At 32.5% G+C, this 12,638-nt stretch overlaps 1 protein-coding gene across 1 annotated transcript in view; it reads left to right on the top strand.

The window, feature by feature from the left end:
- Positions 1 to 133: 133 nt before the first annotated feature.
- alphaCOP (coatomer subunit alpha) overlaps positions 134 to 12,638 on the top strand; it is a 62,342-nt gene continuing 49,837 nt past the window's right edge. Inside the window, exons 1-2 of the mRNA XM_035355470.2 lie at positions 134 to 424; positions 10,302 to 10,686. Coding sequence (XP_035211361.1) covers positions 197 to 424; positions 10,302 to 10,686 — 613 coding nt within the window. The 5' untranslated portion in view covers positions 134 to 196. The remainder of the gene's footprint in view (positions 425 to 10,301; positions 10,687 to 12,638) is intronic.

The raw sequence follows: 12,638 nt of genomic DNA, 5'->3' as shown, positions 1-12,638 counted from the left end.
TGATATTTTAAATGTTTTCCTACAAAGAAAACAAAAGGACAAACTAAAAAATATCTGTTTTCTTTCTGTTTCTAAAAAATATCTGTTTCACATTTATCAGAATTGAAGTGAAAACAAAATTCGACGTGTTTAGTTTTGGGAAGGAGCTGAAGTGAGGTGTTGTTATTAGTTACGTGTCGGCAATTCTCATTGAATAATGTTGACTAAATTCGAAACCAAATCAGCTCGTGTTAAGGGCTTAAGTTTTCATCCGAAAAGGCCCTGGATACTCACTAGTTTGCACAATGGAATTATACAACTGTGGGATTATCGCATGTGCACACTTTTGGACAAATTCGATGAGCACGATGGACCGGTCAGAGGAATTTGTTTTCATAATCAGCAGCCTCTTTTCGTTTCTGGTGGAGATGACTATAAAATAAAAGTAAATTTTATATCTAATTATATAGCTGTTGAAATCCAGAATTTAACTCTATTTCATATCAGAAAAGTGAAGTCATGTAACTAAATTGCATTTTTTATTAAATGTGTGATAAATACTTTAATTATGTACGATATTATTTTTTTCCATAATTTTGTTAATTTTTAGGATATTTCCAAAGCTCTGGAATATTTAAAATAAGAGTAACAAAGCTATCTTAACAGCATTTTTAGCAGAGAAACCATGTTAGGTTCTATAGATATAGGGGAATTATTTTACTAGCTTTTTGTTTTCACTTTTTCTAAAAATGCTATATGACAGGCGTATTATTTTAGAATAGTTTTTCATAATAAAAGCACTCGTCTTTATTATCATTTATTAGTATTGTAAGCTAATGGGAGTAAGCTTCATGTGATAAAATGCAATGAACTCCGAATTGTGTAGAGTAGACTTTAAGGTACCACTTGTATTATGGCGAAGTTGTTTGATTTATCATTAAGTTGTTGTTTCATTTATGGTAGCCTGAGTAGTTGGATGTTATGGAAACCCTATTGTGACGTAATCTGGTGCATGATTCTGGGAAATTTTGAATCGGGATGTTTTGTGGTGTGTGTTGGTTTGATTCTTTAGACGGTAGAATGACCGAATGTAGTAAGATTAATTTGAAGTTTCTCTACAGTTTGGAGCGAAAGGGTAAAAGAGCTTTAATTGACTGGTGTGTAAATGAAGGTTTACTTAGCAGCTATTATAAATGTCCTGTATGTAGGAAGGATATGTCTCTAGTTGAACATAAAAACCGTTTAGATGGGTTTGTAGGGAGAAAGGTTCAGATGGTCACTATGTGAAGTGTTCGATCAGAAAGAGTACCTGGTTTGAAAAAAGTCATTTGATTGATATTTTGATTTTTACGTGGCTCTGGGTGTACGAAGCGAACTCAAAAATCATAGTAAGTGAATATTTGCATTTTGTAGTGCGTAAGTGTATAACATGTTTTTCCTTTTTTATGTTATTTTATTGTTTGATTTAAAATTTATTTTATTGAGATTATGTATTTTTTGTTTGCCTATATTGTAGAATTTGGTGCTCCTTAGACTTTTTAAGCGAAAATATATCGATGTGTACATGGACAAAGTAAAGGGAGTGCGCAATGCAAGTTTGTGCAATTCTAGGATTTTTTTTAAGTGAAAATAGGTCGACGTGTACATGGATAAAGTTAAAAGAGGTAGCAATGCCATTTTTGTGCAATTCGGGGATTGTTTTTTAGTGAAAATAAGTCGATGTGTACATGAATAAAGTCAAAGGGGTGCGCAATGCCATTTTTGTGCATTTCAGGGATTTTTTTTAAGTGAAAATAAGTCGATATGTACATGGATACCGAATTTGTGCAATTGTTTGTCTTGTTATTTTGGCTTTGTGTAGCAAAAATCGCCGCTTCGCAAGCCAAAATAACTAGTCAAAGAATTGCACAAAATCCGTATCCATGTACTGCCAAAAATCGTCAAGAGGTACCCTTAACTATACTTTTACCTACGAATTTGAGCTATCTTAACAGAAATGTTTACCTACGAATTTTACCTTAAATTCATTAAATATGACACTTGAATATAAGATTCTTATGAGAATCTTTGAAAACTCAGTACACACATTATTGTTATAGAGTATGTTAAGCATAGCAAAATGAATATAGTTTTAAATTTTATATTCTAGCGAGAAGAAATGCAAAGTAACTGTGTTTGCATTTAACAACCAAATTGGGTGAAATTTTTTTTTCTACTGAGGCCAAGTTAAATGCATTAACTTGTGAAAAAAAAGCATTATAAAAGTTATTTAGATATTAAAATGAAAATTAGCATTTGGAATTACCTAATATACATAGGATTTTTTAACCCTTTAACCGTCGAGTTATTTTGATGATTTGGGTACACAAATTGTCAATTTTTTTTATTGGAAAAATCAAATGTTTAGTACAAAATAAAATATACTTAAGTAGTTAAAAATTGATATTTTGAAGTACATGGGTAAAATTTTTTAAGTTTTGTAGCCACTGCGTATTTGCTTGAGGCGACTGCCACTCAACATGGCAGTTGTAAAGTTCGCTTCTAGTGGAGCATTATGTTCTAAAAATGAAAGAAAATTAATTATTTTCTAAAAAATAAATAAATAATAAAATAAATAAAAGTGAATATGTATTAGTCGTTCAGTAATTCAGTCTTATATGGTACAAATGGAAACACTTTTCCAAGCACAAAACAACTCCACAATCACTACACCAGAACCGTGTTTCCTTCCTTACCTTTTTCCCATTTTTATCCTTTTTCGAACAACAGACTTTGTCTTGTAGGCTCACGTTTCACAGGAGTAGGAGGAATATAGGAAATAAAATGTCGTTCAGTAAGACGGGCAGGGTTATCTATTGTAGGTGGTCTGCCAACATTCTTTTGTCCAGAAGCTGCATCATTATATTTATGTAAAAGCTCTTCTACAACTTGGATTCGAAATTCTAAAAATGTAATACGTTTCCCAACTACATTTTTATAGAGTAAATATGAGTTCCAAAGTACCTTGTCTAGTAAATGTAAAAATATCTTTTTATAATATTTTTCTGACGTTTTCGGATTGTTGGATGAAAGGATATTTCCTGATCACAGCGATCTACACCACCCATATTTAGACTGTAGTCAGAAACAATCTTCGGCTTGAGTATATCTTCATTTTTTTTTTTTGAATTTTTTTTTTTTTTTTTTTTTTTTTTTTTTTTTTTTTTTTTTTGAGGTTGACCGTGGAAATATCATGAATACTGCACATCAGACACACATCTTTCATCTTCGGTTGAAGAATCTAAATCATCTATATGACGTTTCAAAGAACTGGACGCCATTTTACAACAAAAAGATCCCGTGCACTTTGAACCAAAGAACTTATAACCTCTAACCTTTGAAATCTTCAGTAAAGTGCTGTCATCTATTGAATTGAGCGTACATTAACATTTCCCGACATATTGTCGTGTCTGAAAAAGAAATGAAGCCGAAATAAACGTCTCCCGATATATATTCGGGTATAACAATACGATGCACTCAAAAAAAAGTTACCCCGAGTAATACTCCGGCGTGACATTTTCGAACACCAGTGCTGTGCCCGAGATTAACTCGGGCATGACAGTTGAAAGGTTAAAGCACATTTTGAAGATCTGAACATGCCTCTGTTTATTACCGGTTTCAATTACTTGAAAGTTATTTTTTCATTTCATCTTATCAACTGAAAGCGTATGTAAAATTGAATTGTCACAGCATGGAGTGTATGATAGGAAAGTTGTAATTGATTTCTTTAGTAAAGAGAAGTTTATAGCAGCCCTGATCTTATTTGTGGATAATAGGATTGCAGCTATGATTTCGCCAAGCTCGTGAAGCTTAAATGTAAAAATAAATGATACAATGTATAATAATAACAATAATACTCACTTGTTGCTTCCTAAGAATTTTTTTAATAATCATTATGACAAACCCATATTTCTGAAATTGCTTTCAGCATTTCATCAGAAAAAATTTTTCCTGTGCACTTTCTCCACATAAATTGCAAAATATATGATTTGAGGTGATGCCCCATTGTTTTTTATTATGCCACTTGGATAAACGCCTTATGTTGGGTGTGAACATCCGTTATTACGTCCACGAAATTGTACTTGTTCACACTTAAGTGACTATAACCAGCTTCTTCAAGTTGCTCTGTTTTATAGCCCTTCAAGCAATCTGAATAGATTGTTGATCCATTTTGCATATGTTGAATAATTACAATTCAAACCAATTTCAATTACAATTTCAAACCAAAGCCAATTTCAAACACGGAGGCCCTTCTTTTTTTCAATTTTTTTTAACATTGCACCTCCAAATGGTTTCCTTGTATATATGATTTCATATGTTGGCCATTTTTGCATACTCATTTGTCAGGTAAAGGACCTCTTTCTTGAAAAAATTATATGACATCCATCTTTTTATTTGTGAATTAAAAATTTGTAACTGTATATTTACAGTAAAACAAGGACTTGAGAAAACCCATGCGAATTTGAAAAAATTAACAAAAGTGAAACACGATGCTAATATAAGAACATGTGGTAACAGCAAAAATGTAACACAATGTTGATATTGCACAGTGCTACTCGTAGTGATGATGTGACATGCGTTGAGATATCTTGACATGTGTGAGCAGGCAGGTTGTGCAGCTGAGCTGAACTTCGGAAAAAAATTTGCATAAATTTTGTCATCCACTTGTTTCAATTTTAGATGCATTATGAGAGGAGCATTAAAATAGTTAATAGAACTAATTTTAAAACTTTATCATTAAATTTTCCTAAACAGATTTATAAAATAACCAATCTCGGTAAAAATATGTTTGCAAGTACCCCTTGAAAAAAAATTGGTGATTTTTGGCGGTACATAGATATCGAATTTGTGATTTTCAAAAACTGTCGCTACACAAAAACAAAATAACAAGTTGAAGAATTCCACAAACTCAGTATCCATGTACACATTGACTTATTTTCACTTAAAAAAAAAATCGCAGAATTGCACAAACTAGGCATTGCACACACCTTTGACTTTATTCGTGTACACATCGACCTATTTTCACTTAAAAAACATCAGAGAATTACACAAACTTGGCATTGCACACTCCTTTTACTTTGTCCATGTACATATCGATATATTTTCACTTAAAAAGTCAAAAAAGCACCCAATTCTACAGTAGAGGCAAACAAAAAATACATAATCTCAATAAATAACATTTTAAACGAAATAATAAAATAACAAAAAAAAAAAAAAAAAAAGGAAAAACCTCTTATGCATCTAAGTACTACACAAAGCAAATATCCACTCACCTTATTTAGAAATTTCTTCATCCTCAGTCTGTGGCACACAAAATTCCTTAACAGCATCCCAAAACTTCCTAAAGTTATCTGAACTCGAATCCATATCTCGACGTTGCTACATAAATTCACAAAAATAAGAGTAAAAAATATCCTCCGTAATTCCGGACTGTCCGGAAAACGGCTACTAAGTAAACCTTCATTTACACACTAGTCAATTAATGCTTTTTTCCCCTTTTGTTCCAAATCGTTCAGAAACTTCAAATTAATCTTATTCCATTCTACCATCTAAACAACAAAACAAGCAGTGTACTTCCTAACCAACACACAGCACAAGCCCGTACAAAACATCCCATAATTCAAGATTTACTGCAATTGTGCAACAACCGATTATGACATAATAGGGTTTCCATAACATTTAACTACTCAGCTTACCATAAATAAAACAACAACTTTGCAATAATACAAGGGATACCCTTTAGTCTACTCTAACCCCGATCTCCAGTATGTATAATTTTTGCTTACTTCAAATAAATATATATGGTACTACTTTGGTAGATGGTTGCATGGATTTTTAGCATTTTACATTGGTACAATTGTTGGCGCGGTTTTTATAGTCATCAGCCATCTTGAAAAATGCTGTTTTTACGTATTTTACGCATAGTAAAGTATTCGAAACTTTAAGAAAATAAATATCATTAAAAATAATGGATTAATTTTTTGTTGAAAACGTTGGTTGTTTTTTAACCCTCTGAGTGTTACGGGTTTAGCCCTGAAATTTCAAAGTTCCTCAAAATGTCACGAATAAGTGATATTTTATTGATTTTAATTAAAAAATGACTCTTTCATTTTGTACCTTGATTTCTTTTCTGCCAATATACATCCAAACTGAAATCCGATACATTAAAAGCTAGCAGAAATTTTCATGTATAATAAATGTGGAAGGCAACTTTCTGTACAGAATTTTCCGGTCGTAACGCTGAGAGGGTTAAGATGGCTGGCAAATGTAAATAAATACATTTACTAAATGTATGAGTATGAAATGCTAAAATAAGGGTAAATTATTACTTTCATGTAATAGATAAAAACACCGCTATAAAAACATTGCGTCAAAATTTAATTGGATTAAAATATTACTTGAATATTGAATTAAAAACATCATGTCAATGTTTAAAAGAATTAAAATGTTAGTTAAATTCAAATACTTTAAAATAAGTTTTATAGGATATAATTATTTAACATTAAAACATACGTGGCGATAAATATCGATGGAATTTTAGAAAACAATGTATTAATTTTTTAATAAAAATTGAAGTATACAATTATAAAATAAAAATATGTACTTACATTTTTTTTAAAGTATTTTACCTGTCGTATTTTGATAAGTACTGAAAAAAAAATCTTCATCTCGTATCCACATCTCTCGCACTTCATTGAAGAAGCAATTAGCAAGGTTTCCTCCAATAATTTAAAATAAATTTCCTCTGATTCTTTGTTACAATTTATAAATAAATCTTTGATTAGGAAAGACAGGTTGGCCAAAATAAGGTCTCAAAGGGCAATTTTTTTATTCCGATACCAATAATTCTTGGTAATTACAAATAACAACATTAATCTTCAAAACGGACATATCCATTTGCTTTGAAATCTGAAGAATTCGAAGAGATGAATAATAAAATTTTAAAATGGCGCAGTAATGCACAAATATTCAGTAACCAATCGGAGCTGATTACATCACGTATAGAATTAAAATTATTTAAATAATCATTCATAATAAATCATTTAAAAAAATTGTATTTTAATATTTAACAGCCATAAATAATGTTTAAAACATAAGATTAAATTTATAAATATTAAAACTAATTACTTTTAAAATAAGGTGACGTCATTGATTACATCATCCACAAAATAAAATTTCATGAAATATCATAAACAATAAAATTTTTATTTCAAATAAAAATGCAAAATTAAATTGATCCAATTCTGCAAAAATGTTGTGAGAAAGACTTGTTAATCTTTCGTATATAGTCTTCTTCTGTTAAATATTATTTTCGTTTTTCCATTTAGGTGTAAAAATATTTTGCTAAACAATATAAAAAATCCTCCGTAATGCTAGAAAAAGTGTAAGTGCAGTAAATGAAATAAAAAGATAGAACATCCATTCCGCTGTGTTGGCTCTCCCAAAAAATTCTGAGGTATCAAGAATATGTGCATTTGTTTATATTGTTAAGTGTGTAAAGATTCCTAATGAATTTGAATGCACATGGAACCAATGATAGCTTGATGAAGTTTATTTTTCCAAAGGAAACACTGTAAAAATCTCGTATTTTTCACAAAAGTACAGCTCCATGTCAAACAACTAAGGAAACCTCAAATGTGAAGCCTCAAGAAACACAAGAAAGCCTCAAATGTGACAAGAAACTTAAAACACAAGAAAGCCTCAAATGTGACAAGAAATTTAAAACACAAGAAAGCCTCAAATCTGAAGCTAGTGCAGTTATCTCTCCATATTCTGAGCTGGTCCTCTCTATGGGCTTATATAATTTCCCGTGGATGCCGAGAAATTTTCAGTGCCTTCGTTTTCTTGAAATTGCTGGAGCGCATATAAGGTCAGATACAGTTTCTTAGAGGCATTAGAACAGTTACAGTTATGTAGGGATCAGACCAAAATATTGCCAAGTTTGACAATTTTTAGCTGTTTCTTGCCAAATTTGGTAACAGAAATTTGTTGCCAAAACCATCGTAGGCTTGATGCGATCTCACCAAATTGGCTAGATAACCATTTACCTCAATGTTAAATGGACTTGTCCTTGTCACTTTATTTTTCTGCCAAAGATTCACATTCTTGAGGCCTTTCATGCTACATTTTACAAGCCATACTACAAATTTACATATAATTTCACTAAAATTATTTACATATATATATAATTCATAACATTGACTCCTTCCAAAGGACTGCATGTCCCAGGCAGTACAATCCCCTGGACAGGAAGCCATACTTACAACTAAGGAAAATGAATGCAATACTAAAGTAATAACTTCAATAAATAACATATAACAAATCAAATACTAAATCAATAAATAAATGCATGGATTTGAAGATTTTTATACATATAGGACCATGAGTTTTGTGTATTACATTATGCACACTGTAGGGACAACATACTATGGCTATAGTAAGAAGGTAGCTTGTTGTAATAAGTGACATTTAGGTTTAGAATTTAATAACATACAAATCTAAACTACCACCTTGTTCAGCCTGTTTAATACTGCATAAGGATCATTCCACTGTGACTGTAGTTTAGAAGGAATCAGTTTATTTAAAGAATTTTTTACACTGGTAAAGAAGATTTAATTTTAATTAAATAAAAATAGGTTATGCATTTTTTAACTCGAAAAACAACTTCTTTATTGAGTAAAATGTAAAAAATTAAAGTAAAATGATGTATTTATTTGAAAGCCTATATAGTTAAAAATTACTTTCTTAGTTTAATATTAATAGAAATACACTGACTACCAATAAGTATTTGGACACCTGTGATAGAAAAGAAAAACTAACTTTATTCAAAATCAATAATTGGTAGAGCCTCCACGAGAGGTAATTACAGCGTGGACCCTCCGGGGCATACTTTCCACAAGTTTTTGTATGACAGCTAGTGGTATTTTCTTCCACTCGGCTTGGAGAAGACATAGAAGTTCCTTCACCGATTTTGCACGGGTAGTGCACCCCTGAATTCGGCGATGCAACTCGTCCCAGAGGCTCTCGATAGGGTTCAGGTCTGGACTCTGGGCAGGCCAGTCCATTCAATGAACTCCATTGGCACCATACCAAGCCTTGGTTAACGTCGAAACATGACAACTGGCATTGTCGTCCTGAAAGTAACAGTAAAACTGAAAGTCCCGTAAAACTGCCACAACGTAGGAAGCACATTGTCATCCAAAATAGTGCAGTAGGCATCGGAGTTGAGCTTACCATGAATGGGGACCAAGGGTCCCAGCCCATACCAGGAGAAACACACCTAGACCATAATTCCACCTCTGCCGAACTTGACTGTTGGCACAATACATTCTGGCGGGAGACATTCTCCAGGTAGACGCCAGATCCAGACCCTGCCATCCGAACGGTAAAGGGTGAACCTTGATTCATCACTCCAAAGAACCCGTTTCCACTGATCTACGGTCCAATTTCGATGGGCTTTGCACCACATTAACCGAGCAGCGCGGTTGGACTTTGTGATCAAAGGCTTATGGGCAGCAGCATGACCATGAAAACCAAGCAGATGTGCTTCTTTAGGGATGGTATTCAATGAAATAATACTCCCGGATGCCTGTTGAAACTCCTCGCGGATGAGGTCCATCGGTTGGTTGCAGTTCTTCCTAATTTCTCTGGACAGCACTCGTCGGTCTCTATCTCCCAGTTTCGCTGGTCTGCCGACTCGGGGCACATTCCAACAATCACCGCTCACCTTCCACTTCTTAATCACATAGGCCACTGTCGATTTTGGGTACTTCAGATCGCTAGATATGTCCCTTAAGGATCGGCCACATTTGTGATACCCGATAATTATACCTTTCTCGAAATCAGAGAGCTCCGAACTGCGAGGCATCTTGCGTGCGACTTTCCACAAGCCGATGCTGTTTCCTACACGATATATACCGGTGGATTCCGTGACGTACCTTAGGACCACAGATATCGTCATTTGCACAGGTGTCCAAATACTTATTGGTAGTCAATGTAGAACTTGCTATATGTTTAGGAAAATTAAAAAAGAAAAGTAATAAGTAGGAAATTTTGTTGTTTAATTTGGTTAAGAAAAGTATTTCATATTTTGTTTCAGAAACATAAAAGCTGTTAAAATATGTGATAAACAAAGAGTGCATTGTAGTGTGCATGTTTTGGCATATACAAAAGATTGCATAATTATCCGGTTTTTTGAATTTCTGGTGTAGACTAATTTGGATATATGAAAGTGTACAGTTTTAAAAAATGCTATATGAATGTTATTATTTTTTGATATGCAGGTGTGGAATTACAAGCAGAGACGATGTATCTTTACCCTGATGGGACATTTGGATTATATTCGTACCACAAGTTTCCACCATGAATATCCTTGGATTCTCAGTGCTTCAGATGATCAGACAATCAGAGTATGGAACTGGCAGTCACGAACTTGCATTTGTGTGCTAACAGGACATAATCATTATGTCATGTGTGCACATTTTCATCCAACAGAAGATCTGGTGGTTTCTGCTTCCCTTGATCAGACTGTTCGTGTATGGGATATATCTGGATTGAGAAAGAAAAATGTAGCACCAGGTCCTGGTGGCTTAGAAGAGCATTTAAAAAATCCCTCACATACTGATTTATTTGGTACATCTGATGCTGTAGTGAAGCATGTATTAGAAGGTAAATCATATAGTATTTATATGGGAAAATATTAATTCTAAGCATGTATTTTGATTAGAAATTCCGGTACTTTTCTGTTTTGCCAGCGCAGGTGGTAAAGTTGCCAATAATGGTACAACTGATACCAAACAGAATATCCTCGATGGTAACCTTTAATGGCTCATTTTCAAAACAAGTTGCAGCCATTTCTTATCAGATTGATTGTTTCTTTCAATATTAGCATGAAATTACGTAGAATTTTTACCAGATAGTTCAATTTTATGCCCTAAGGCCATTCGCGGTATCACATTGCTCACCCGAAGGCGAAAATATAGAAAAGGAAAAGTCAAAGATTAAATTCATCAATTCTAACTGAGCACTGCGGTTTTACAGAATTTCTGAGCAAAGTATTCATACAAATTGAAATAATTCTTTCATTCAAACTTGTATTCCAAATTAATATTTAAGTTGAAATTAATGTATATAATTACCGAGAACATTAGATTTTCGTAGTGTAGTTTACATGAGATGAGATCACTTGGTCACGTGATATGAACCAGTGAATCAGGATGTTGAACCATGGAAGCATAGTAAATTCTTAAATTAATGTCTTTTTACAAATTTATTGGCTTTTTACAAAATTTTAAAGGATATTAAAATGTTTATGCCTTCAAAATAAAAATTCTTAGAACTGACATTTGTTAATGGTTTTTATTTGTATACTGTATGTTGTCGCCAATAAAGTCTGCTTGGCGAGATTTGCGCTGGCAAAATAGAAAAGTACCAAAATTACATGAACATGAATCCGAAATTTACATTAATTTTACAAGAATAATTAATTGAGTTTCTGTTATTTATATGTACGAGATGTATCATCTTTTTTTTTTTTTTTTTCCTTTTAAATGTCTTGTACATTACCTGTCAGTGAAAAGATAAGTTTGCTATATGGCACATTAAATATGGGCACCATTTAATGCAGATATATAAGGCATATATACAAAAGGATAGCATAGTTTCAGAATTTTTCTCACTTAACATGGGGGAACAAACCACAGTTAGCAGAGGCAAGTGTTTAAATTTCTTATGCATTACTGGTGTTTTACTTTATTGTGGGACCAATTCCTGCCCAGCAGCAGTAGACTTTCTGTATACTTTTTTTTTTATCAATATACACCCCCCCCCCAAAAAAATTTTTTTTATTGTGATTGTAATTGTGATACCATCCAGAAGACAGTATCTCTTGTTTCAAAATTATGTGAAGTGGCAATTTTTCATCCTGAGCAAGCTCTGCCATTTCTAATGTGCATTGTAATTTCTTTGTAGTTCTTTTTATCAAAAATGATGCTCCTTTTTTCATTCATTGTATATGTCAGAGTTGTAAAATATTATCAGAATATGAGTAGCCTTTCCAGCTTGATTGAAGTTTTCTTTAGATCACAAACTGAAGTCCAGTATCTCTTGTGTAGCCATGTTAAAATTGCTCTGCTTAGGTTGTTTTTATCGTAACATGCATTCATACAAATGATCTTGACTGAAATTTTGAAATAGTCACTGAAAACATATATGCAAAAAATGCCGACGTGAGAAACTTCCATGATCTAGTTATTCTTACATATCTAGTTATTCTTATAAGTTTTTTTTTTTTCCTCTCTAGAAAGGAAAATGAATATTGTTCAAGTAGATCAAAAATTTTAAAACTGCTGCTAAAAAAAGGCTATGGAAGAAAACATGAGGAGAGAAGTGTATAAGTAATTAAATTATAAAAATTTGGCATACTTTAATAATAATTGAGTATTGCAAATAAAAGTTAGAAAAATTGAGTTTCATCTTTAAAAGCTGCTGTATGTTTCTGAAGGTAAGACAAGAAAAAAGATTTTGCTGCAAAAATTCAGCTAAAGTGAAAAACCATAAAAAATATAAGTGGAATAACCATTAAAGTATAAATCAAATTTAAAATTGCCGTCCAAATCTAT

The sequence above is a fragment of the Stegodyphus dumicola genome, chromosome 12, assembly GCF_044657685.1.
Source record: "Stegodyphus dumicola isolate Sdum_Otavi_A_Nest chromosome 12, ASM4465768v1".
In the NCBI taxonomy this organism is placed as follows: Eukaryota; Metazoa; Arthropoda; class Arachnida; order Araneae; family Eresidae; genus Stegodyphus; species Stegodyphus dumicola.
The sequence above is the reverse complement of the archived record's forward strand: the minus strand, read 5'-3'. Positions and strand labels throughout refer to the sequence as shown.